The following is a 26431-nucleotide window of genomic DNA, read 5'->3' on the forward strand; positions in this document are numbered from 1 at the left end:
GACATAACTTAATTTAGCATCTGTTTCTTGGGCATCTTCTTTGCATTAAACATTGTTAAACACTACAGGGGAAAGGCAGATAAGGAATACCTAGTTTTACATAAACATTACGTAGATTACAATCTGACAGGGAGACTCAGATAAGCAAGCAAAGAACTGTAATGTGCTAAGGTTTGTAAGAGAGGTCACAGGAAAGAGGCGGCTGTAACTAGGGGGATCGGCTGTAATTAGGGGGATGCAGAAAGGCTTAACAGAAGAACTGGGACAAGGCAAGCTGGAGGACTGGAAGGCAGGAGGAGAGCAAACGCGGGAGCAGAGAAACAGGACCACATGGCAGGTGTTCAGAATCCACTCAGGAGTTCAGTTGTGCTGACATTAACGTAGAAGAGACTTTGCTACAGCAGTCAGTACACGCTTGTTGCTAAAAAGACACAACAAATACTTTTTTTTGTTAGCTTATACAGTTGGAAATGAAGATGCTAACTCCTAGAAGAGGGAAAAAAGAACTGAGTTTGAGGACAGGTCTAGATGAAACAAGATTGGCCAAATGCTAATGTTCATAATTGAAGCTGAGGATTTATACTCTCCACTTCTTTGGTCTTCAATTTTCCACTGAAAGTGGCTAAAAAAAGATAAATAACAAGGGCCTACTGTATAGCACAGGGAACTATATTCAATTGTTTGTAGTAACCTGTAATAAAAAAGAATATGAAAAAGAATATATATAACCGAGTCCCTATGCTGTACACCAGACACTAACAGGACACTAAATCAAATATACTTCAATAAAAAAAAATGCTAACAATGAATGAAGGCCAGTCAGTCTGGGGAGATGGTCAGCTGATGGCTTCTCAGGTGATGGTGCTTATCCAAAAAGAACTTTCTAACCTCTGGGTCAGCTGCAGGGAGAGGGCAGGGCTGAGGCTGGAGCTGACTCCACAGGGGAAAGGAGACGCTGCACAGTGTGACTGAGGTCTGTGGGTCACTGTTCTCAGTTCCCCATGCCTCTCGCTCCATACTTGTTTCCCCACTTCCCACTGGGAGAGAGGGAGCAGCTGGCATCTGCTACTGGCAAGTTGGTGGTAAATCACTCTAAGAAAAAAGGCAACTGTGTGGTCCGCAACGTACAAGTAACTAGGGGTTATTTTTGGTTGTATCAAGTTTAATACTTGTTAGAAAATTTAAAAATCAGTTGTACCCTACTACCAAGAGAAAACCACTCAGCTTTCGGCACATCCGTTGCCTCTGTCCATGCATGTGTGCGCCTGGACATACACACATGCTTTCCTCATAAAAGCAGGAACACAGGGAAGTCTTGGGTAATATGTTTTTAAATTTAAAAATTGTACTTCAAGGTATTTCATGAAACAGCTTTTTGCAACATCAGTTAAGGGCTGCATGATAGTCCATTAAAGAAGATTCTCTGATCTGGTTCTTCTAACCTTGGACAGGGGCTTACATCAAACAATGCTATTCAGTAAAATGTTTTGATCTGAGAGGGCTCTCTCTCTCAATATTATTTTGAATGAATAGATACTAGTATCATATATACTAGTTCAGAAACGTGATGTGACAATTAATTTGTTTTACTGGAGCTGAGGGAGTGGTTAACCACCATTCTTCCCAGAGAAATAATCCTATCTTCCTTTACAAAGTATAGGTTTTTGGGATTTTAGTTTGTCTGTTTTCAGGTTGTAAAAGCAACGCAGGAATACTGCAGGCCAGGCAGAAATACTGTATTACAAAGAACAAGTACAAATTCCCTGCCTGCCTTCCACCAGACTCCGCTGCCCAGAACTGGCTACTGTTAATAGTTTGGTATGTCTGTCTTGCAAACCTTCATCAGGTTATGTATGTATGTCATTTCTAGCTGGGACTTGACAGAACAAGAAGCGAAGGAAACGATACAGTGAGGGATCCCACCTACCAGACACCAGCATGCGGGACACTGGGTTCTGGCAGGGGCTGAGGAAATGCCATTCACAGGGACACACCCCTCTGAAAGTGGAAAGGGAAAGAGCCCCAAGGCTGGGGAGTCCTAGTCCAATAAACTCAAGGCTGCACAACCACAAACAGAAATGAACATGGATGAGACGAAGGCCAAAACATGCCTCCCAGTTCTTCTGGAAATCGCTTCTCCACCACTTGGAAAAGCTCCTACAACAACCCTCCCCCCTGCCTCTGCTCCGACCCCCCCCACGGCATGGGCTCCCCACGGGCATCTCTCTGAACACACAGGTCCTGTGTGCCACATCACTGCTGCGACCTGGGTGCACACACAGCTCAGCTCTGCAGGCACGAAAACAACCAAAGGCATCTGAGAGCCTTGCTGGTTTTCAAGAGGCCAGCAGGGCTCACCATCTCTTAAATGGGACCTATCACTTGGTTTCCAGAGTGAGGTCAAGCTTGCTCATAACTACTAGATGTTAACACCACCGGTGCATGGGGTGGTTCACATTCACAGGAAGAATCACAAACAAGAAATAGGCCCAGTCACTTAAGCCTCTGAAGCATTTCCCACAACAGTGGTTCTCAAAGTGTGGGACAGTGGACTCTAGGGACCCACAAGGTCAAAACCAGTTTCATAATACCACGGTGCTCTTTGCCATTTTCACTCTCACGTTTTCAGAGGTATACGGTAGAGTTTTTCAGAGGCTATCTGACATGTAATACTGCAACAGACTGAATGCAGAAGCATATACGAGAATCAAGTTGCTGTCTATTAAACCTGACATTAAAAGAGATCTGCAAAAAATAGAATACAGTGCCAGTCAGTAACATTCTGTTTTGAAAAGTATGGTTATTTTCACAAAAATATGTTAATGTATAATAGGTCCACCATTATTTTTAAGTGAATTACTACATACAGAAAAAACTTCTGAGTTTTAGTTATACATGGTAAATATTCAAACAGATAATCCCCCCTACACACACACAAAAAGCTCCTTAGTGTACTAACTTTTAAAAGCGTAAAGGGATTCCTGAGGCTTCCCAAAAGTTTGTCCCCGACTCCTATCCCCCATCCCCGCAACACACAAACACACACACACACACACTCTCCCTCCCCCCTCCCCACACACAACACACACACACACACAGGTGAGGAGTGTTACGTATGCTGCAGGAGAGAAGTGCCCTTCTGATGTGCTGGCTGAGTTAGGAAAGGCAGCGCGTGCTTCTTCCTGATCTCTGAATCTATTAGTATGGGCTCTGTGCCCAAACCTCCTACCCAGGGTCCCTTCCCCCTCACCCCATTTTCCCCTTGCCACTTGCTGTGGATTCCCCGATCTGTCCCCACCACTGAGGATTTCTCTTATCTGGCCACCCCCGGGCCGGCGAGGACTCCCGGGTGAGGCCCGCACGCCCTCCTCGGGGTGAGGACTCCCAGGTCAGCCGCCCCGAACAGCCTCAGGGAGGGCTGCCCCGGCGGCCGGCACAGGCTCAGCAAAGGATAGCCGTTTCCAGTCCCCGGACCCTGTCCTCGGCGCAGCACAGACTGGAGACAGGGCGGAGGAGTCGGTTCTCGGAAACTAGTCCCCGACTCTCCCCTCGGCCATCCCTGGACGCCCCCTCCGCCCGGTCCCGGGCTGTCCTGTGCGCGGCAGCCCAGCTCCAGGAAGGTGCCGGTGGGAGCGGCGGACTGGCACCCACCCCGCCGGGGCCTGGGCGGTCGACCATCCGGCCCGGGGACGTTGGCCGGGCCGCGTCGTACTCACCGAGGACTGCACAGCGGGCTCTGACCGGAGGCCGGGAATCAGGCTGCGTGGCGCGCTCCCGTGCGCTGCTCGGCTCCAGCCGCCGCCTCCGCGCTCCTCCCACACTGTCGCCCTGGGGTCCACCGGCCGAGGGGCGGAGCCGGGGTGGGGCCGGGCGGGGGGCGGGGGCGCTGGGCCCGAGCCGCCAGGGGCCGCGGCCGAAGGGGCGGGGCGAGGTCTGCGGGCGGGAGGGAGCAGCTCGGGGTCAGCCGCCGGAAGCCGCCCGACGCCGCCTCGGGCCGGTCCTCCCCGCTGCCCGGGGCCTGCGACGCGCTCCCTCTGGGGCGTGGAGGTTGACCGCTCAGCTCGCGCTCTAGGAAATGAGCCGGAGGGGCGGGGAAGAAATGCTGCTTGTAAAAGTGACTGGCCCGTCACGGTGGAGGCTTCACTATCTGACACCCCGGTACGTGCGGCCACTTCCCCTGCCTCCCCGCTGCCCCCTAATTCCCTGTGAGGAGAGCCGAGCGAGCTGACCGGACCCCACCGCTCCCACGGTTACGAGTGCAGAGTTCACGTGTTTAATTTTTTTTTAACGTGTAACAACACTTCCTGTTGAAGACTGTTCACCCGTCAGAAGTCAGAAATGGCCGAGTTGGCACTGAGTAGGCCTTCATCTCACCTGCTTTTGATAGGTTGTTTGGAGTTGTGCCCGCTCAAGCAAATGTGAGTGCTGAGACCTTTCTAGATGAAAGGTGAGTTTTCCTGCCCAATTCAGATGGCGAGTTATTGTAGTTTTCTGTCTCGAGTATCTGAATAAGCAGCTTATAAGACAAATAACTAATAGCTAATACTGATACCGACTGCTGCCAGTTACCACAGCCCTGCTCTGTTCAGAGCCCTCTGGATCTTTATATAAATTATTTAGTTCATCTCTTCCAGTTGCCCCATGAAGTGAGGGAGATGATCCTATTTTGCAGGCATGAAATATTGCTAACAGGGCTTCCATTTTTAGGCTTGTCTGATTCCCAAGCCCACGCTTTTCTCATCATACTACACTGTAGGCAACCTTAGTTATATTTAATGTTTAAATATAAACGGTTATATTTAGTTTTGAAGAAGCTATTTACTACACTTGCAATGTAGGAGAAGACTTTCTTTCCACCCACTTCCTAAAGTCCTTCCACTCACATTCAGTGAACAAACTCCTTGAGTGCCCCCACTGCCAGAGGGTCACCACAAACCCTGAAAAATAGTAACACTGGGGTTCCCTGAGAAGTTAGGGGGAGTGCAGGGAAGGCTGAGGGGTAGAGAGAAAACACATCCAGCTAAATTTTGATTCTTCTGAGGCAGCCCTTCGGAAAGCAGAATTTCTTAGTGTTGAGTGATAACATATGTATAAAATGAGAAGTGATAATCCTTGACAGAAAAGAATTAAATCCAAGCTATAAAAGGAATTGATTTATTGGTAAACACTCTGGCCAGAAGCATGAAGGAAATAGTTCCCACATCACTCTGCTCTTTTGCTCTTGGAAATATCACCAGTGATTTGCACATCCAGTGTCCTCTCTTCTGTTCTTGCCCTTGCTCACTGCTCTGTGGTATTTGGCACTGGCGACAAATCTTTCGTTGAAATTTTAACCTCCTTTTGGCTTTTGAGCCCTCCGGTCTCATGATTCGCCTCTTGTCTCTTTGATCCCTCTTTCTTAGGCTTTTTCACTGTGCTTTTTCTCCTCTCATCTTACACGTAACTCCACACACGCATGGGTTCTTCTTTGTTTATTTTTTCTCTACATGAACCCCTTGCCACCTGCAGCTGAAGCCCGCTCTGTCTCTGTCCTTGACCTTAACACTTTCAGATCTCCACACCATTGGTGACAGCTGTTCCTGGGGCATCACCACCTGGGTGTTCCCAAGGCACTGGACATTATTCAGGTGTACAGTGGCAGTGCAGATCTTCTCTAGCCATCTGTCTGCCCTACCAACCCATCGTTGGTTCCTCATCCTGAATCCCACATCCTGAGTTTGGATTTCATGGTGTATTGAGAGAGCTAAACATTTAAGGAGGTTTGAACGGTATCACTTTGCTCATACAAGGTTCACCTGATACATAGTTCTGTCATGATCAAAAGATTCTGCAAGTGGTCCAGAAGAGTGGGTAGACTTTAAGGCCCTTCTGAGAGGAAGCCATCCAGGGGTGATAACTGCTCAGTCACCGTGGGTCTGCTGCAGGGGCCAGTGGCAGGAGGAAGGGCCTTCAGAGAGGTAATAGTACTGTTCTATTAGCCTTAAATGCCAGAAGCTTCTGTGACTATAAAAAGAATCATGAGGATTTGGTCGGAGACATGTTAAGCTCTGAGCAATGCCGCATTATGCTCCACACTGACTTCAGTTACTTGTATAAACTGGGCCATCCTAAAAACTAGAGCCCATGAACTTTGTATCATGCTTTATAATTCATAATGCACTTGCATACATAATATCTAATAGAAAGGAAGAAGTGTAAGAGAAGGGCAGCCTAGCATAGCGGTTCTCAAACCTCGAGGTTCACTGAAGACACACATTCCTATACTGCACTCTTAGAGACGCTGAGTGTGAGGGTCTCACCACGCATTGAGAAACACCGGTGGTGGTTCCCAAACTGGGTGTTTCTTAGAATCACTAGAGGGCACTTATTAAAAATACAGTCTCCTGAGTCCCCACTTCCTAGAATGTCTGATTCAGTAGGTCAGGGGTGGGATCTGTGCTTAGAGTCCAAGGAATCTAAATACTACAGGAGATGCTGCCTGAGCATGTCCACAGATTGCCATCAGGGAGCTGCTCTTGAAAATACTTACTCCATGAACCGGGGACCATGTCGGTTTGTTCATCACCCCTAACTCAGAGCCTGGAGCCCAGAAGGTGCTCAGTACATCTGTTGATTGACTTACTGTGTGTTTCTTTCTGTCCCCTACTTTGCTGGCCTGCGTGCTGTTTAGTGTTCTCTAGCATGACCCAGAGGGGAGATAACTGTATGACAATGAATGAAGTAAAGGTGGTCCCTCCTGAACATCCTGTTGGAGAGGACTCTGGAATGCCTAAGTGCATCACTGGCTGTACATCTTCCTCATGGCAGAGGAAGTTTGAAATAAATGTTTTCTGTTCCTCTTTTTAAAAATGCTCCATTCATAACAAGGAAAGGCAGTTTTTAGGCTTATCTTGGCCTCGCACAAATATCCAACTGCCACCCCCTTCCCTGCCTGTCTTAATTTTTTGCGCTCTGTCTTATCACCTAAGTGCCTGAATTCCTGAGCTGCCTCCCCAGGAACCAGGATCCTCTAGACACCTGCTTTACAATTAAGCAGTGTTCCCCATAACAGCTCAACGTGATGAAATGTCCCATTGAATCTTCACAACAACACTTCCAGACTGATGATGTTGTTGCCATTTCACTGATAAGGAGACTGAGAGTCAGAGTGTTTATATACCTTGCTTCAGATCATGTAACTCGTAAATGGTGATGCTGGGGCTTGAGCAAAGGCTGGTCCAGCTCCAGAGCTGGGGGTTTACACTCTATGCCATCAAGTATAATTTTATCTAAGTGAAATCTTTGGATACCCTGAGGTTAGAAGTCATTGATTCTTTGCAGAAAAGAGCAACTTAAATGTTCAGGGAGGGAGCTTTATTACTAGATGTTCTAGAATACCTATTCACTTATTTTCAGGGCCCTATTCACCCTAGCATGTCCACAGATTGGTGAACACCTGTTCATTTATTTTATTCTCCCTGATGGTAGATCTTTGCTGCAGGCATGTACTTGAAGTGCACACAGACAAAGATGCTCCCCATCCTGGAGATGGAGGTGCTGGAAATCGGGAGCAGAACTGTCACCGTTCCGAGGCTGCTGCTACTGAGTTAATATCTTTTTGTTCCAGAAAATGATTTGATAATGAGTATTTTTTACTGACTCTTGGGGTATTGCCAATGATTCAGCTGCCTGGTCTGCTATCAGATTTGCTACTTGGAAGACTACAGACTCATAAGTTAAACAACCCTGGCACCTGAGGTGGGGACACTTTAGACTCAAGATATACAAGGGTGGAGGCGATTAATAGTCTCTTTGTCACCTAGGTCCAACACTGCCACTGGAGTCAAGTGGCAACTGCAGCTGACATTCTGTGGACATGTCTGACCCTGAATTGTTCTCCTGTACCTGATGCCATCAATAGCAGCCCTCGACATGGACCCCCTTTAAACAGGTATGAACCTCATTTCATTCTGACATACATTTACATGCTTCTCTGGTGCTTGAGAGGTCTTGATTTATGCGATGTATGGAAAAGGGGGCTACAACCACTCAGTGACACTGACCGTGTGACTTAGCGAAACCAATGTAAGGCTGATCCAAGTCAAATTTAATGAGAAATCCTGGTAGGAATTACCTGTGCATGTTTGGGTTTTATGTTTGCGTGTGGCTGGAAGTGGGCCATAGAATCTCTCTCCATTGGGGATGGAGGTGGTTTTCTGGCCCATCTGTTGCTTTCTGTAATTATCAGCACCGACACCAAAGACCAGCAGGTCAGTGTAAACTCCCTTGCGTGGGTGGTAATGGATAATGGACTGGCCTTAGACTAGGCCACATCCTGACTGGCTGGCATATTTGAAGTCAGTACTGCACGTTACCTTCATCTTGTTATTTGGAGTCCAGTTGGTAGTAGCCTTAATTAAATGCTGTATAAGACCAATTGAACAGATTCAGTTCTAGCCTTCATTGTTCAAATGAATCAGAGTGGCCAGCAGAGTGGCATACTTCTGCAAAAGTTTGCCGGAAGCCAGGACGTGGGGACAACAGATGGAGTGATGGGGGAGGTGACTGCCATGTGCCCTGAGCATCCCTGCACACTCTTGCTGGGTGTGGCAGGAACGCAAGCTCCTGAATGCACTTTACCCACGCCATTCCTCAGGCTGCTGTTTACAGTGAGCAGCTTTGAGTGTTGAGATATAGAAAGTGAGAAGTTGGCTTCAAAATTATTGGGTGGGGTGGAGGGAATTGAGTGAGGAAACAATATCATCTAAGAATTAAAAATTGTCAAGTCTGAGTCATGGGTGCAGGTAGGTTCAAAGTGCAGGCTTTCTTACTTACGCTTCCCATAAACGTGGTAGATCCCCAAACTCAGTGTTCCTTGTTTGCAGCACAAACTCAGTATGTGTATTACATCCTTCTGAGCCCCTCCATGTCACTCTATAATTATAAAGTCTTGGGCAGTATTCTTTCTTCTATATCCTCACTCAGTTCTTCCTCACTCCTGATAATTGTGAAGCAAATACCTGATTTTGTACAATTTCATGTATTACAGATTTTGTTTTAAAAATGTAACTGCAGTATCATCACACAACAAAGTTAAAAATAATTCCCAAATATAAAATATCCCTTCTGTGCTCATATTTTCCCAACAGTCTTCCAACGTTTTTAAAATAACTTGTTTGTTTAAATCAGGCGCATAATGTTTTCTTTGTTAATTTACAGATGTACACTGTATTTTTTTCCTTATAGTTTGTTGAGGAAATAATTGTTTGTGTTCTACCATCTGGATTTTGCTAATTGCATCTCCATGATGTCATTTAATACGTTCTTCTGTCCCTGCAAATAGACCCATGTATCTTGAAGCTTGATTAGATTATGCTTCCATGTTTTGCATGAGAATACTTCATCGATGATGTGCACTTTTATCAGGAGGTACATCATATCTGATTGTCACTTTTTCTGGGTGAATGTGAGCAGGCATTGATGATCAGAGCCTAGACTGATTAATCACTAGGGTTTGCAAATGAAGATATTCTAATAGAATCTCTTCAAGTGGACTCCTGAGTCCTTTTGACATAATCCAGCCATCCTGGGTTGTAGCCTTGCTTTCCGGTCTAACGAGGGGTTCCTTACTCAATTTGTATATTTTCTTCTCGAGATCTAGAATCTGCCATTTCTCAAAAAAGCCCTGATCCCCATTAGTGGGAAATGGTACCCAGAGGCATCGTCTGGGCACTAGGGGTCCTCATTGCTGTTGCATTGGTCTTTGTAGAAACAGTGCTTTTTCAGTGGATAGAGTCTTTGTTTGTTTATAAAATACATCATTTAAAAAACTTTAATTTTATTTATGATTATGGAAATTATTTTTATGGTTTCAAAGTTGTGATACTGTGATTTGTAGTAAGAAATATATATTTGGTCTTTGTTTCTGGCAGAGCTCCTAATACCCTTGGAATTTCCTGAGGATGAGAGCTTAAAAGTGTCTTTTGTTTTGTTAATGAGGTGGCTCCTGGAGAGCACCCAAGGATGGGGACTGGTTGCCAGAGAAGCCCACCTTGTGATTATAGTTGGAGCTTTCAGTCCCACCCCTGATCTCTAGGGAGTGGTGAGTGGCTGGAGGTTGAATCTGTCACAGCCAGTGATTTAGTCAATCCTGTGTATATAATGAAGCCTCCATAAAACCCCAGGTCAGGGTTTGAAGAACTTCCAGGCTGGTGAACATGTGGAGATTTGGGCAGAGTGGTGCGCCTGGAAAGGGGAATGGAAGCTCCATGCCCTTTCCCAGTGCCCTTTCCTGTGCATCATTTCCATCCTGCTGCTCCTGAGTTACAACTTTGCATTATAAACTGGTGATCTAGTAAGTAAAATGTTCCTCTGAGTTCTGTGGGCTGCTGTAGCAAATTAATTGAACCCAAAGAAGGGATTGTTGGAACCTCCAATCTATTGCTGGTTTTTCAGAAACATAGGTGATAACCTGGCCTTGTGATTGTGTCTGAAGCTGGGGGAGGCAGTATTGTAGGAAGAAGCCCTTAATCTGTGGGGTCTGATGCAGTGTCTGGATAGAGTCTGAGTTCAGTTGATTTGTAGGACACCCAGCTGGTGTTGAAGAACTGCTTGTGCGTGTGGTGACCCCCACCCCACACACACACCCAAATGTTGGAATTGTTCATCAAAACCTTTAAAAATTCAAATCTGTAAAGCAAAGTATGGCCAGAGACGTCTAGCTTCTATTTCAGTCTTCTTCAACCTATTCCTTCCTACCTCCAATAGGTACTCTGTATTTTTTAGTTTTGTTATTAATCAATTGAATTTAACAAAAGTGAGTATATGACTATGTTCTTATTCTTCTCTTTCTTAGACAAATAGCATCATTCAACACATTTTTCTTCCTCTTGATTTTTATTTTTTTGCCTAAACACATATCATGGAGATCACTGCATAGCAGTTAGTATACAATGCGTTTTACCATTCCTTTATATGAGTTTATAATACCCTATTATGTGTGTACCATTGGTAGACATTTTTTTCTCTAGTATTCATTATAAGTAGCACTTCAAACTCTTAGACCATATATCTTTTTGCATAGATTACTTCCAGTGGTATTGATGGGTCAAAGGATAAATCCATGTCATTTTTATTAGATATTGCCAAATTCTTTTCTGTATCAGTTAGGTTCTGCAATGGACTGAATGTTAGTGTCCTCACCCCAGATTGCTGTGTTGAAATCTTTACCCGTCCCCATGTGATGGTGTTTGAAGTGGGGGGGGAGGGGGTGTCTTTGGGAGATGATTAGGTCATGAAGGTGGAGCCCTCATGAAAGGGAGTAGTGCCCTTATAGGAAGAGACCAGAGAGCTAGCTAGGTTTCTTTTTGCCTTGTGAAGATACAGTATTAGCCCCTGTAACTTCTTCTGCAACCCAGAAGAGGACTCTCACCAGAACCCGAACACGCTAGCACCTTCATCTTGGACTTTTAGCCTCCAGAACTGAGAAATAAATGTTTGTTGTTTCAGGCATTCCATCTATGGTAACTTGTAATAGCAGCCCAAACTGACTAAGACAAGGTCAAATTTGGAAACAGAAACCACACTAGTTTTTTGAACCAAAAGAATTTAATATATGACTTGTTGGCTAGATGTAGTGCTATCAGTTGCTGAAGATAAAAAGAGAACTTTAAGGTATCAAAAAGGTAGCAGTTGTGGAAAGCTGCTTCCAGCCCTCAGCTGAGGACACATAGCAGAGAGGTCCTATGGAGCCGCAACTCAGACCTCTTAGGAGGTGCTGCTGCTGGACTGGTGGGTGCTTCTGAGTTTGAAATGGGGAGCCCTGTGGGCCTGGGACCCAGACCTTGAAGGAGGAGAGAGCCAGCTGATCCTGCTGTCTCTGTGGGAGACAGGGGTTTCCACGTGTGGAGGACACTGAAGACTGAATTTGGCTGGTGCCCTGGACAGATACTGCTCCCGCAGGGTGAAGCGCTGCAGGGCTGACTCCCGGGAGCTGCAAGCAGGCAGGAAGCCCCCAGGAAACAGACAGGAAGGAGCATGTCCTTTTGTCCTCCCTCTGGTGCCCCTAGTAACACATCCCAACTTAGAACCACCCGACCAAGCAGAAAGGTGGTCTTAGAGTCCCCACCCCATCATCAAAACACAGTGCAAAAGGATGGATTTGGAGCTGAGAGGAAGCAATGAAAAAACCCCGCAGGTAGCATCTCCGTAGGTGTGGTAGAACTGTGAAGCATCTCCACCACCAAGTGCCTTTTCACCATGGCACCAGCAACAGGATACTTTGTCAGACTTGTAGATTTTTACCATCAGCTGGTTCTTTTAAACAATGGATAATTATCATGCTTTATAAACTATTGTAAAGTATAGGAAAAGATGGAAGATATAATAGTTCTTACTGCTTTTAGGCTTATTATACATAATGGCTTTAATGATGCTTGTAAAACACTTCACAACTCTACAGAAACATAACTGATGTCACAGACTAATGGATAGCTCTGTGACCAAGGATAAAATGATTATGCAAGATGACCTGTAGGCAAAAGTGAACAGTGGAATCTTCTGTATTTTTATCCCTTGGAAATTTAAAATTTATCCTGCTCAGATTTAAGCCTAGAACAGCTTTTGCTGTAAAATAAGGATCTTTGTTAAAAAAAGGTTTTTTTCCTTGCTTATTTTAAGATTAGCTATACAAAAGTGAACATCTAGAAAATAGCCTTGTAGGTTGTTTTCATTTCACATGTAATTTTAACATTCATATATATTTTTATGAAAATCAACTAATCATTTAAAAATTTTGTATCTTTGCTGATGAAAATAATTGTTTCTTGACTTCTCTCTAGCTAGGTGTCCCAGTCATTTAAGTATATCGAAGATCTAAATATGCTCCCTACTGGGGAAAATCACTCAGAGATACATCCTCTTACGTTCTAGACATATTCTCCGCTGAGTTTTGAAATCTTTGATTGAAATCTGTAAAGGTTAAGTCACCATATAAATAGCAGGGCTATTAACAATCACAAAATTAATGAGAATAATAATGAGCTCAAGCATGTAAAATGCCAGAGTTAGCATAAACATTGTAATGCCTCCGTGTATGACATTTTTGTTTTGCCATAGGGAAAAGTTCTGTGAGCTGGTTCCCTAAGTGGAGCCAATATGTTATTACTGCAGATAAACTGCTCATTATCTAAGTTGTTTTTGCAGCTTTTGGAGAAAGCAAAATGAGGTATTCTTGAAGAAGACATTTATGGCTGTGCAGTAAAATAAAAAAGTGATTTTAGACAGAGGTGAAATTAAGAACATTTCTGTACATTACTTTAATTATCATTATAAAAGTAAAACACGTTCAATGCTGAAAACTGAAAATATACCCATGTGCACATGTATGCGTGCACACACACACATACACACACTCCATAAAAACTGCCCATAATCTCCACCACCCATGAATAACTTATCACTGGTAATGTATTTTGTTCTGTTGGTCTCTGTCTTATCTCAATAAGCAGGCAACACATAGCAGGAAGTTTTATGTATTGCATTTTTGTCAAAACACAATGACAAAAAATTTTCTAGGGCCATTAAAAGTTAATTGAAAACATGATTTTTGTACTCCTGCATAATAGTGCATCACACAAATAGATTGTATTTTATTTAACAATTGAGCATCCCCCATCTTTAGCTATGTAATAATTTCCTTATTTTCCTTTTATAAAGATGAACATTTTTATGCATAAAATTTTTTTTAATAGAGATACTGGGGTTGAACCCAGGACCTTGTGCATGCTAAGCATGCACTCTACTACTGAGCTATATCCCCCTTATGCATAAAATTTTGACTACATTTCTAATGATTTCCTTTGCACAAATTCCTAGAAGAATAGTTGGGCTGAAGGGTATACACATTCTTAAAATTTAAAAAATATTTTTTTCATATTATCCTCTGGAAAACTTGTATTAGTTTAAATTTCCACCTTTTGAGGCAGAATAACTGTCTTTTGATCCTTCACAATGCTTGATGTTATCATTTTTGTATGTGTGTTAACTTGATGGGAGAAATTGATAATCAGTATTTGTTAAAAATGTATATTTCTTAAATATTAATTTGTAAATGTAATTATAAGACCAAAATATTCCTGATATAGCTTTGATCAAAATTATAGTTGAAACCAGAAGCCACACATTTCAATAGCAGTAATCTTGGGGAGAAAAATAATTGTTGACATGGGTGATTTGAAAATGTAAAGCACTGAGATGGTTGTTTTATGCTATTAAGGAGATGAGAGCAAAGCTAAACACTTGATATTTTCAAAGTGTATTATTAGCCAGTACCATACTGTTTAGATTACTACAGCTTTGTAATATAGTTTGAAATCAGGAAATATGATACCTCCAGCATTGTTCTTTCTCAAGATTGCTTTGGCTATTTGGAGTTTTTTGTGGTTCCATGTTAATTTTAGAATTGCTTTTTCCATTTCTGTGAAAAATGCCATTGGAATTTTGATGAGGTTTGTATTGAATCTATGGCTTACTTTTGGTAGTACGGACATTTTAACAGTATTATTCTTCCAATACATAGATGTGGGATATTTTCCCATTTATTTATGTCTTCTTTAGTTTGTTTAATCAATGTCTTATTGTTTTATTTGCTAAGAGAGTAGGTCTTAAGTGTCTTCACCACACAAAGAAAAGAGTAACTACGTGGTGTTAGATGTGTTAATTAACTTGATTGTGGTAATAATGGTAATAATTTCTCTATATACATATGTCAGATCATCTCACTGTATAACTTAAATAGATACAATTTTTATTTGTCAATTATACCTTGATACAGCTAGAAAACATTATTTAGCTCTTTGAGAAAAAAATTATAAATATTAATCAGGGTTGGAGAATTTATTTTTTGTCATCATGAATTTGGATCTGACTAGTTCATCAGGAAGATGTTCTCCAGTGACTCACTGATCTCAACCCTTGAGATTATATTTAAAAACCATTTTGGAGTAGAAAATTTTATTTATTTAACAACAATTATAGACATTTATATTTGAATTTTATACTATTTCACTAAATGATTATGTGTTTATTGACCTTGCTATAATTAAACAAACCATATAAAAGATTCTCTTGGAAATAAACGGGGCTGCATGATATAAATATATGGCATTTAAAGCAGAAACATTTAAAAACCAACCATACTTTAAAAATACAGACAATAACAAGTATTGATGAGGATGTGGAGAAATTGGAACCTTCATACATTGCTGGTGGGAGTATACAGTAGTGCAAACACCTTGAAAACAGTTTGGAAATTTCTCAAAATATTAGACATACTTACCATTATGACCCAGTAGTTTTGCTGCAAGGTATATACGCAAGAGATATGAAATGAAAACATATGTCTATATAAAAATTTACACATGAATGTTTATGGAAGCATTATTTATGGTGGCCAAAAGTAGAAACAACACAAATGTCCATCAACTGATTAATGTATAAACAAAAAATGGTATATCCATTTAATGGGATATTGTTTGGAATATAAAAAGGAATGAAGTATTGATACATGTTATACTGTGGATGAATCTCGAAAACGTCATGCTAAATGAAAGAAGCCAGTGACAAAAGACCACATATTGTGTGATTCCATTTGTATGAAATGTTCAGAACAGGTAAATCCTCAACAAAATATTAGTCAAATTTATCAATATATAAAAATGATTGTATATCCTGAAAAAAAGATATTTATCTTAGAAAAGCAAGGGTGATCAACATTTGAAGATTAACCACTGTAATTCACTGTATCAACAGACTGAGAAAAACTATATTTGCCTCAATAGATGGAGAAAAATCATCTGAAAAAATTCAACATCCATTCATAATAAAAACTTCAGCAAACTAGGAACAGAAGGGAACTTCCTCAGCCTGATAAAGGGCAGGTTCAACAAACCTACAGCTAACATCATGCTTAATGATAAAAGACTGCTTTCCCTGTAAGAACAGAAGCAAGACAAGGATGTCTACTGTCATTACTTCTATTCAGTTTTGTTACAGATCCAAGCCAGTGAAATAAGCCAGGAAAGAGGCATGCAATCTGGAAAGAAATAGCTGTATTCTATTTGTAGGTGACATGAATGACTATGAGGAGAATCCTAAAGAATTTACAAAAAGATTAGTAGAACTAACAAATAAGTTTAGCAGGATTTTAGGATACCAGGTCAATATATAAAATTCAGTTGTATTTTTACATATTAGCAACAAACAATTGGGAATTAAAGTTAAAGATCAGTACTACTTATAAGAGCACAAAATTATGTAATACTTAGGCATAAATCTCAAAAAATACATGTGGGATCTGTATGCTGAAAACTACAAAACACTGATGAATGAAATCAAGGCGTAACTCAGTAAATGGAGAGCCATACAGTGTTCATGGATTTGAGGTCTCAATATAACCGGTTAGGATGCCAGTTCTTTCCAATTTGAACTGTAGATTTGATGCAGTACCAATCAAATCCAGCAGGAATTTTGTTTTGTAGAAGTTTTTTTTCATCATTTTCTATGATGAAAAAGCAAATGAAATAGAATATCTATAACATTTTGAAAAAGAAGAATCAAGCTGAAGCATTCACTGTGCCTGATTTCAAGATTTATTCTGAAACTATTTTAATTAAGATAATGTAGTAGTGGCAAAAGAACAGACACGTAAATCAGTGCAAGAGACTAGAGAGTCTGAAAATAGACATGCATATACATATATTTATGTATCTTTTTTCAAAGACAATTGATTTTCAACAAAGATGCAAGTGCAATTTAGTGGAAAAAAGGTAAGAATAATTAGATATCCATATATAAGAAAATCAACTTCAACCCATACCTCAAATCATAGTAAAAATTACTCAAAATAGATCGTATCCTTAAATCTAAAAAGACTGTAAAAGTTTCAGAGGATAACATAGGAGAAAATATTTATGTGGGTTAGGCATAGATTTCATAGACATGACACTAAAGGCACAAAGCAAGAAAGAAAAAAACTGAGATTCCCCCCCACCTGTCACATTCTGTCACATCCCTCTTTACTTCCTTGACAGCACATAACACATATGAAAGTATCTTTTATATTTTATTATTACCTGTCAGAGAAACTACCAGGAACTTAAAAAGAAATGAACACTTTATTTTTTAGAGCCACTTTAGGTTCACAGCAAAATTGAGTGGGAGGTACAGAGTTCCTAGGTACCCTCTGTACTCACTGTTTCACTAACTAATTTGTATTTAAGATTCTTCCATGTCTTCTCATGGTTCTAAAGCTCATTTCTTTTTTGTGATGAGTAACATTCTATTGTCTGGAATACCATAGTTTATTTAAGGATAACTTGATTACTTCTAAGTTTTGGCAGTAACGACTAAAGCTGCTTTAAACATCTGCATGCAAGTTTTTGTGTGGACATAAGTTTTTAATTCATTTGGGTAAATATCAAGGAGTGCAGTTGCTGAATTGTGTGATAGTATGTTTAGTTTTGTAAGAAATTGCCAATTGGCTTCCAAAGTGGCTGTAGCATTTTACAATCCTACCCACGGTCGATAGGAGTTTCTATTGCTCCACATCCTCTCAAGCATTTGATGTTGTTTGTGTTCTAGATTTTAGTCATTTTAAAAGGTATATAGTGGTATCTCATTTTTTGTTAAGTTTGCAATTCCCTAGTGACCTATGATATTGAACATCTTTTCATGTGTTTACTTGCCATCTCTATATCTTCTTTGGTGATGTGTCTGTTCAGGTCTTTTGCCCATTTTTAATCAGATTGTTTCTTATTGTTTTCTTATTGTTGAGTTTTAAGTATTCTTTGTGTATTTTGGATTACAGTCCTTTGTCAGATGTGTCTTTTGCAAATATTTTCTCTTAGTGTGTGGCTTGTCTTCTCATTTTCTTGAGGTTAACTTTTACAGAGCAAAAGTTTTTAATTTTAATGAAGTCCAGCTTCTCAATTCTTTCTTTCATGGATCAGGCCTTTAGTGTTGTATGTAAAAAGTCATTGCCATGCTTAAGGTCATCTAGGTTTTCTCCTTTGTTATCTTCTAGGAGTTTTATAGCTTTTATTTAACATTTAGGTCTGTGATCCATTTTGAGTTAATTTTTGTGAAGGGTCTGTGCTTAGATTTTTTTTTTCTGCTTTTGAATATCTAGCTGTTTCAGCACCATTTGTTGAAAGACTATCTTTGCTCTACTGTATTGCCTTTGTTCCTTTGTCAAATATCAATTGACTATATTTATATGGGTCTATTTCTGGTTTCTCTGTTCTGTTCAATTGATCTATTTGTCTATTCTTTCACTACTACCATACTGTCTTGATTACTGTAGTTTCATAGCAAGTCTTGAAGTCAAGTAGTCAAGTAGTCAGTCCTTTAATACTGAATTGGCTATTATTGAGTCTTTTGTCCCTCTGTATTAACTTTAAAATCAGCTTCTTGATAGCCACAAAATGTCTTGCTAAGATTTTGACTGGGATTGTGTTGAATCTATAGATCAAGTTGGGAAAGATCGACACTTTGACAATATTGAATCTTACTATCCATGAACATGGAATATCTCTCCATTTATTTTGTTCTTCTTTAATTTCTCTCATCACTGTTCATATTTTTTTAGATTTAAACCTAGGCATTTCATTTTTTTGGGTGTTAATGTAAATAGTAATTTGTTTTAAATTTCAAATTCCACTTGTTCATTGCTGGTATATAGGGAATTGATTGACTTCTATATTTTAGTTTTGTTTCCTGCAACTTTGCTGTTATGGCTTATTAGTGTTAGAATTTCTTTTGTTGTTGTTGGTTCTTTTGGGTTTTCTGCATAGACAGTCCTGTCTTCAGCAAACAGAGAGTTTTACTTCTTCCTTCCCAATCTGTATGCCTTTTATTTCCTTTCCTTGTCTTATTGAATTAGCTAAAACTTCCAATAAGGTGTTAAAAGCAGTGGAGGAGGGACATCCTTACCTTGTTCCTAATCTTAGGGGGAAATCTTTGAGTTTTTCATTATTAAGTTTTAGGTTAGCTATAGGCTTTTCTGTAGATGCTCTTCATCAACTTGAGGAAGTTCCTGTCTGTTCCTTATTTGCTAAGAGTTTTTATCCTGAATGAGTGTTGGACTTTGCTTTGTGAAAAAATGCTTTGTTTTCATATGTTGTTATGCTCATGTGATTTTTCTTCTTTAGTCTGTTGATGTGATGGGTTGCATTCACTGATTTTCAAATGCTGAACGAGCTGTGCATACCTGGGGTAGTTCTCACTTGGTTGTGGTGTACCACTTCTTTTTCTTTAATGCATTGTTGAGTTTCTTTTGCTAATATTTTGTTGAGGATTTTTGCATCTATGTTCATGAGAGATATTGATATGTAGTTTTCTTGAATGTCTTTGTCTGGTTTTCTTTTAGGATAATGCTGGCCTTGTAGAATGAGTTAGGAAGTATTTCCTCTGCTTTTATCTTGTGAAAGAGATTGTAGACAATTGGGAAAATTTCTTCCTTAAGTGTTCAGTGGAATTCACCAGTGAATGGATCTGAGTCTTACGCTTTCTGCTTTGGAAGGTTATTAATTATGTGTTTACTTTCCTTTGTAGGCATGTTCAGGTTGTCTACTTCTTTTTGTGTGAGTTTTGGCAGATATTGTCATTTGCAGAATTGGTTTGTATCATGTAGGTTATCAAATTTGTGGACATAGAGGTTCATAGTATTCCTTTATTATGTTTTCAGTGTCCATGAGAGCTATAGTGACGTCCCCTCTTTCATTTCTGATATTAGTAATTTATTTCTTCTCTCCTTTTTGCTTAGTTAGTCTGGTTAGAGGCTTATCAAAATTTTTTTGATTTTTTTTCCAGAGGACCAACTTTGCGTTTTGTTGATTTTCTCTATTGACTTACTATTTTCAATTTCATTGACTTCTGTTCGAATCCTTATTATTTTTTCTTTTGATCCCATTTTCTTCTTTCTGTCTGAAATTTAAGAGGTTTCATTAAGTGTCTTATTTCTTGTTGTTTATGAACCTTTCTGCTTTTAGGTCCTCTTAAAATCTTTCTTCAGACCAGAGATTAAATTTCTGAAGGATTGGGAGGTGAAGGGGCTGATGGGAAAAACCTAACAAAGCTTTTTTTTTTTTTCTACAACAATTATAACTATTACTAAAATCTACTATTTATTGTATTTTTTACTGAGTTCTAGGTATTTCAAAAATATTTTATTAAATCCTCACAATAGTCCTACAAGGTAATTAGTATTATTTTCATGTATACATGAGGAAAGAAGGTTCCAAAGGTAAAGTAACTTGCTCAAGGCTGCACAACTTATATAAGTGGAAGGGTTGGCTTTTAAGCTCAGATCTACAGAGTAATAATATAAGAGATGTACCTACAAATAAATTCAGTGCAGCTGTATAGTCATATAGGGATTGCAACATCACAGGCATTTTGAAAACATCTTATGTTTAAAAAATTTAAGGATGATGTATTTTATTTATGAGAAAGTGGGATTGCTTTGTTAGCTTCAGGGAATGACATTTGAAGTTGGAGATTTGTTGGTGGGTGAGGAATGGTAAGACTGGTTCTGTCTCAATATTCAGGATTAGTTTATGATACATACTTATAAAATTCACTGACCCTTTTGGATGTCCATGTGTTTTGTCACTTACAAGCTGTAACAAATGGTGGGGGCAGGCAGGGTATAGCTCAGTGGTAGAGTGCGTGCTCAGCATGCATGAGGTCCTGGGTTTGATCCCTAGTACCTCCACTAAAAAATAAACCTAATTACCTGCTTCTGCAAGAGAAAAACTAACAAACATATGAGGATTGAAATGTTGTCATGTCCAGTATTTCACTGTCTTTAAATACATTTTAAAAATAATTATCACATCCTAAGTTGGTTTAGATTAAGTCTATACATAATACTTCTTCATTCTTTTATGTCTTATTCTGGAAAATTTAGCTTGACTTCCTTTAGGAGATAGGGATTGTGGTCCAGGAAGCCTCTCAGCCCAGTGATAGTGCCATAAATTTAATTTCCATGGGTTTATTAGCTCCTAAAGGCAAAGAGCTTAAAACAGGGGAGATGCATTTAATTACTGACAGTGGCAAATTTTTGAGATTCTTAGTGGGGGAAAAATTTCCATAGGATAACAAGGGAACATTTGATTTCGAGATACTATTTCCAATGTTAAATTGTGCCAATAGATGGAGAAGTTGTTCCATATAAATTAGAATGCTTGGTTCCTCCAGGAGGACTAAAGAAATACAGGTTTCTGGGAAGTTGAAAATGGATTTCCTCAATAAAAATGTGAAACAGGAAAAGTGGGTTACTTATAAATTTTAATAAGACATAATTTTAACAGAGGACAATTTTATCTACATGAAAGAAAGCCTTAGTACCTGCACCATTTTTATAATTTGGCTGTAGTACTTTTAGATCTGTACATATAAATGTGTGTATGTATGTGTTTATACCTGATCTTGTACACAAAGGATTTTAAACAATATACACAATTTTGTGGGATAAAAAAGATAAAACATAACTAATTTCAAAAGTGAATCAAGGAAGAATGGAGTGAAGTGAGGGTAATAGCATGTCTTGAGTTGGGTCACAAATCTGGCCTGGAGCTTCCTAGCAGCCAGTGCTAGTAAGGAAACAGGATCAGTTGCATAATCCAGTGTCTACAACATAACACATGCCAAGTGCTAGGAGAGTCATAATAATTCTTAGTTATAATGGCACTAAGATCAGGAATTATGTCACCTGAGGACTCACGAAGAGGATTCTGTGTAATGTAATAGGTATTATTCTTACATTAAGCACAATGATACTTTCCACATGACTGCTTCATTCAGTGTCAGCTGGTGGGTGGTACCACAGTGCTGTTCAGTTAGAGCTGGAGGTAGAGAAGGGTGGGAAAGCACCATGTAACTCCAGACATTCCTTGTAGTATAGCTCCCTCATTGTCTAGTTTAATTGACATATACAATTTACAATCTACCAATCCTCCATAAATACTATTTCTCTAACTGAGAGGTTTGATAAGGATGGAGAGTTGCTGTGAAGAGTAAATAATGTGTTACATGCACAACACTATCTCTGTGTCGAGAGAGTGAGGCCTTGATAAAAACCATTCATGACCTGCCTGGACCATGCACCACCCTCAGCCAAAGGACACACGCTACTTGCTGTGTCTGGCTCGTGTGGTTATCTTTGTGGTCTTTTACATGCAGCGGTGTATTTTTCAAAAGTCATTTGAACTGGGATAGCTTTGACATCCCCTTCCAAAAGGATTCACTTCAGCCTCACGTTTGCTCATTCATCCGGTTCCAAACCTCTCATACAAAGTTCCTGGGTCCTGTCTGAGTTTCTGGACACTCTCTTGACATCTTCCTTAGCTTGATCCTTCTCTTGCTCTGGCTGTGATGTTCCAAAGGACATTGCTGCTCTAGACCCTGAAACCCAGACCAGACTCCCACTATCCCAACCTTTCTAACACATTGCTGCCCATTTCAGATTTTCCTCTTTCCAGGAAGGAAGATTACACCACAGCCATTAGATTTTATGGCTTCATTCTTGGTCAACTTATCATAATTTCTCTGAGTCTGTGACATATTTCTAATATTTTCAGAGCAGCTTCTGGGATTAGAAGCTGATTTGAGAAAATTTCTTCTGGTCCATCCAGTCACCACTTGGTTTATTCCCATCCATCCTTTCTGCCTTCAGATATTGAATCATTGCAGCCTCAGGCTAGAAGTGACCAGAGGTCATTTAGTTCCCCTGCCAAATCACACAAATGCCCCCCAACATCTGGCCTCCCTCTGTTCTCCATTGTATTGATGGCAAATTCTACTAAATAGAATGTTGCAACAATTTTACATTCTATTAGCTGACGATATGCTAAGGGTGTATTTTTGCTTATATTTCTACATGCTGGTTGGGAGAATGTGCTCTGAATTCTGTTTTGTTTCCATTAACCTTTTTTCTGAGAAATTACTGACCCTGAATATTGAAAACCACAAATGGATTCTTTTAACAACTATCCTGTCAGGATGCAACCTCTGTGTATTATGTGGCTTTTCGTCTGCAAATGCTTCCTCTTAATGCATCGATTACCTTAAGAAGTATTTATTTGAGTGACTTTCCCTTCATTTGGATTTTAGGAATATTTCTATCTCGGCTGTTTTAGGAAACCTCCAGTCAGAAGAATTTACAGTTCACTTATTTTTATAGCTGGTGGCAGCTATTTAAAACTGTGATTCTCACTCCTACCTGCTTGAGATCATCCCAAATCAATGATTCTTCTCATTTTTCCATAGACTTTTGCCTTAATCCTGTGCACTCAGTCTTAAGTAAGATATGTGTATCCTGACATATTTTTGCATGCTTCTGTCATCCCTGAGAAAATCTCTCCAGCTTTTTCCTAGCTCAGTGCAAAGCAGAGTTGCACCCCTGCCATTTAGCTTCCAGTGAGAGACTGAGTTGAGATAAAGCAGCCACACGCTTTTGATCTTACGCTGTTCGAACGGGAGCCCCTTTACTCCTGAGTGCAACACCTTTGTCTGTGCTATAGCCCTCCAGTGTTACCCTTAGAAGATGGGTCAGGATTGGCTCTGCTTCTAGAAAGCACACCCAGCGGGTAGCCACAGCACGAAGTCTGGGTTGGTTCATTGTTTTCAGGTGGTGCTGCCAACAACTTGGGACCCTAAAGCAGCCACCCTGTGGGGACCAGTCTCATCAGGGCTGCCCTGCCCAGTCCTCTGAGGAGATGTTCAGTGGTCAGGTCTCAGCAGATATGTAGGGTTTGTTCTCATGATATGTGCCACCTATCTTTAATTCTCTTCTTTATTTTCTATTATGGTAAAAATGAAAAACAAATACACAGAAAGACTTGTTATAATCAGCACTTAATTCCTATCAGTTAGTACGTTTCAAAAACCTTGGAATTTTGGGTGTCTATTTTCATGTGTGTGTGTGTCTGTGTGCAAACTAGGGGGTCAGCAGGGCGCAGAGAAGAAAAAGGAGGTGCTGGAGACACTGGAGGGATATGGGAATATAATCAGACTGCAAAACAAATGCTTCCTTAAAGTCTTACTGGAGAGCCAGCCCAGAAGCAAAATGAATTGAATTTCAGACTGCTCCTCTCTCCCACCTCACCCTAAAATGCTTGCAGTATTCTGACTCCTAACCCTGACTTATTGGTGACAAGTGATATTAAGCAGCCTGGTTTCTAGGTAGCAGGTTGGATTGCAGTGAAATATCTCCGGAACACCTCGGCCTTTGTCAGAAAGCTAAGAGAGCTGCCTTCAGGTGGTACCTGTAGCATTAGCAACATCATGGAGGTTTTGGTTGTATGAGGAACTGTGGGAGCTGGAAATCACCAAGGAAGAGTGCAGAGAAACACAAAGTGCTTGTGTGTGGCAGCAGCTAGGTATGGGATGAGACGGTTTCTGTCTCTTTATTATATGAAGCTGGGATTTGTCAATTTTGGTGCCATTGACTCCTTCGTGTGCCAGAAGCAGCCTTGAATGATCATGCTAGACCCAGGGGAAAAGGAAGGGAAGCTTCTCTACCGGCATGATATCTACAGAAAGTGAAGCCCAGAACCCATGAGTTAGTGGAGGAGACCTGGGTGGGGTGTGGGAGAGGTGCATTGAACAAAGGGAACAAGAGAAGAACGGAGAACAAATACTGTCTTGCAAAGACAGAAGCAGTAACTAAAACAGTGTGAAAAATAATTCAAAACAAGAGACAAAAAGCAGGAGAGAACAAGATTCAATCACTTGTTTATTAAGAAGTGGTACAAACAAGAGAAGATATGGTGAATGTGATTTCTGGTCCTGGCAAGGGCATGAACTATGGCTTCAAAATGATACAGAGGGAACACTGCACAGAAAATGGTACCCTGTGTCTCCCAAATTCATAATAAAACTGAGTCCTGGTCCAACTGAGGGTGGAAGCAGGGCAGGAAAGTGTAAGGGGGCAGAAGTTGGTAGCCCGAGGTCTGTGTGGCAGACTTACCTGCTCTGCGCTGGCAGAGATGGCCTTGGAAGACCTTTGTGGTGACCTGTTGTTTCTGGTCTGGTCTAGCTGGTGTTCAGAGAGTTGAGAAGGCACCTGGAAACTGTCTTTTCACTGTTGCTGTGAGGATGGTATAGCAGAGGAGGAGGAGCTGATGGGGCATCAGAGCTTATCTCTACATCTCTGTTTCCTCTTTTATAAAAGGGTGAAATGTAGTATATCTAACTCAGAGAGACCTTATGAAGAGTAAGAGAATTCTAAATTAATTAAAGAAGGAGGCCGTTCAGCTGACCTGGCTCTAGTGCCGTTGTGCCTATGTAAGCAAATCAAAGTCTAAGCCTGTAAATGCCTCAAAGTTATGAAATCAAAATGCTAAGGGAAACCAGTCACAGATAGCCAGCTAGGCTGTAAGCTTCAGCCAATCAATAATTTTCTTACTTCGCTTCAGCACTTTATTTTCTTCTCCCCGAGCTCCTGTCAGTGGAGCGCTGCTACTTTCAGGTTGGCGCTGCGGAATTTGAATAGACTTTTGTTTAACTCTTAAAATGTCTATTGTGCCTCAGTTTACCTTAAATGCAGTAAGATTCCTGGCTCAATAAATGTCAGCTATTTTTTAGTACTCATACATGTGGCCTTTAAAAAATGTACACAAATATTTATATAACAATTTTATAAGTAAAAATGTCAGTTACAAAATAGTACTCACAACAAAAAATATACACACACTAACATGGAATGGAGGAATTGCACTAAAATCTTAACAGTGCTTACTTTTGGAAAGTGGATTACTGCTAATTTACCTTTCTTGCCATGCTTGTCTGTATTTCTACAGTGAACACTGATTACTTTTGTAATGAGAACTGCATTATTTAAACAGCTGTAAGAATCGATCTCAGCAAGGTCTGTTACCAGTCCTCTTTCTCACGCCTCCTCAAATACGGGTTCAAGCAGCTCTAACGTCTGTCCTTGCTCCCACCCTCCTCCTACTGTGGACTTATGTTAATTGGGAGCTTTATGGCCACTCCATGGATGCTTTCTGTGTCAGAGGGAGAAGCACGTTTGCATCCTGGTAAGAGCTAGGACAAGTTACTCTGTCCCATGTTTCTTATCTGTGCTTTAAGAAAGGCACTTGAAATTTATAACAGAAGACCTTATTTGCTCTCACCTGGGCTGGTGAAGGAGCCAAGTTTGCAGACGGGCTTGGATCAGGCATGACTTCCCAAGATCTGGAATAGGAAGGCTGATTATTTGGAGGACTGTCTCTTTGCACATGTTTTATTAATCTGTGGGCATTGCCATAAAAAATTGGCTTTCAGCCAAGGCAACCTTCTCGGGGGGAGTTTCAGTGGATCAGCTGCTCTAGACTGGAAAGTGCCACTTTCCAACTGGGTTGCATATGAACCACCTCAGGATCGTGAGGAG

At 40.6% G+C, this 26431-nt stretch overlaps 1 protein-coding gene across 1 annotated transcript in view; it reads left to right on the forward strand.

Annotated features, from left to right (window-relative positions):
• The first annotated feature begins 235 nt into the window (after positions 1 to 235).
• The window catches only part of LOC141577578 (uncharacterized), a 736830-nt gene continuing 710634 nt past the window's right edge, over positions 236 to 26431 (forward strand). Inside the window, exons 1-3 of the mRNA XM_074363186.1 lie at positions 236 to 337; positions 3535 to 4158; positions 7803 to 7930. Coding sequence (XP_074219287.1) covers positions 236 to 337; positions 3535 to 4158; positions 7803 to 7930 — 854 coding nt within the window. The remainder of the gene's footprint in view (positions 338 to 3534; positions 4159 to 7802; positions 7931 to 26431) is intronic.

The sequence above is a fragment of the Camelus bactrianus genome, chromosome 4 (genome assembly GCF_048773025.1).
Source record: "Camelus bactrianus isolate YW-2024 breed Bactrian camel chromosome 4, ASM4877302v1, whole genome shotgun sequence".
NCBI classification, from domain to species: Eukaryota; Metazoa; Chordata; class Mammalia; order Artiodactyla; family Camelidae; genus Camelus; species Camelus bactrianus.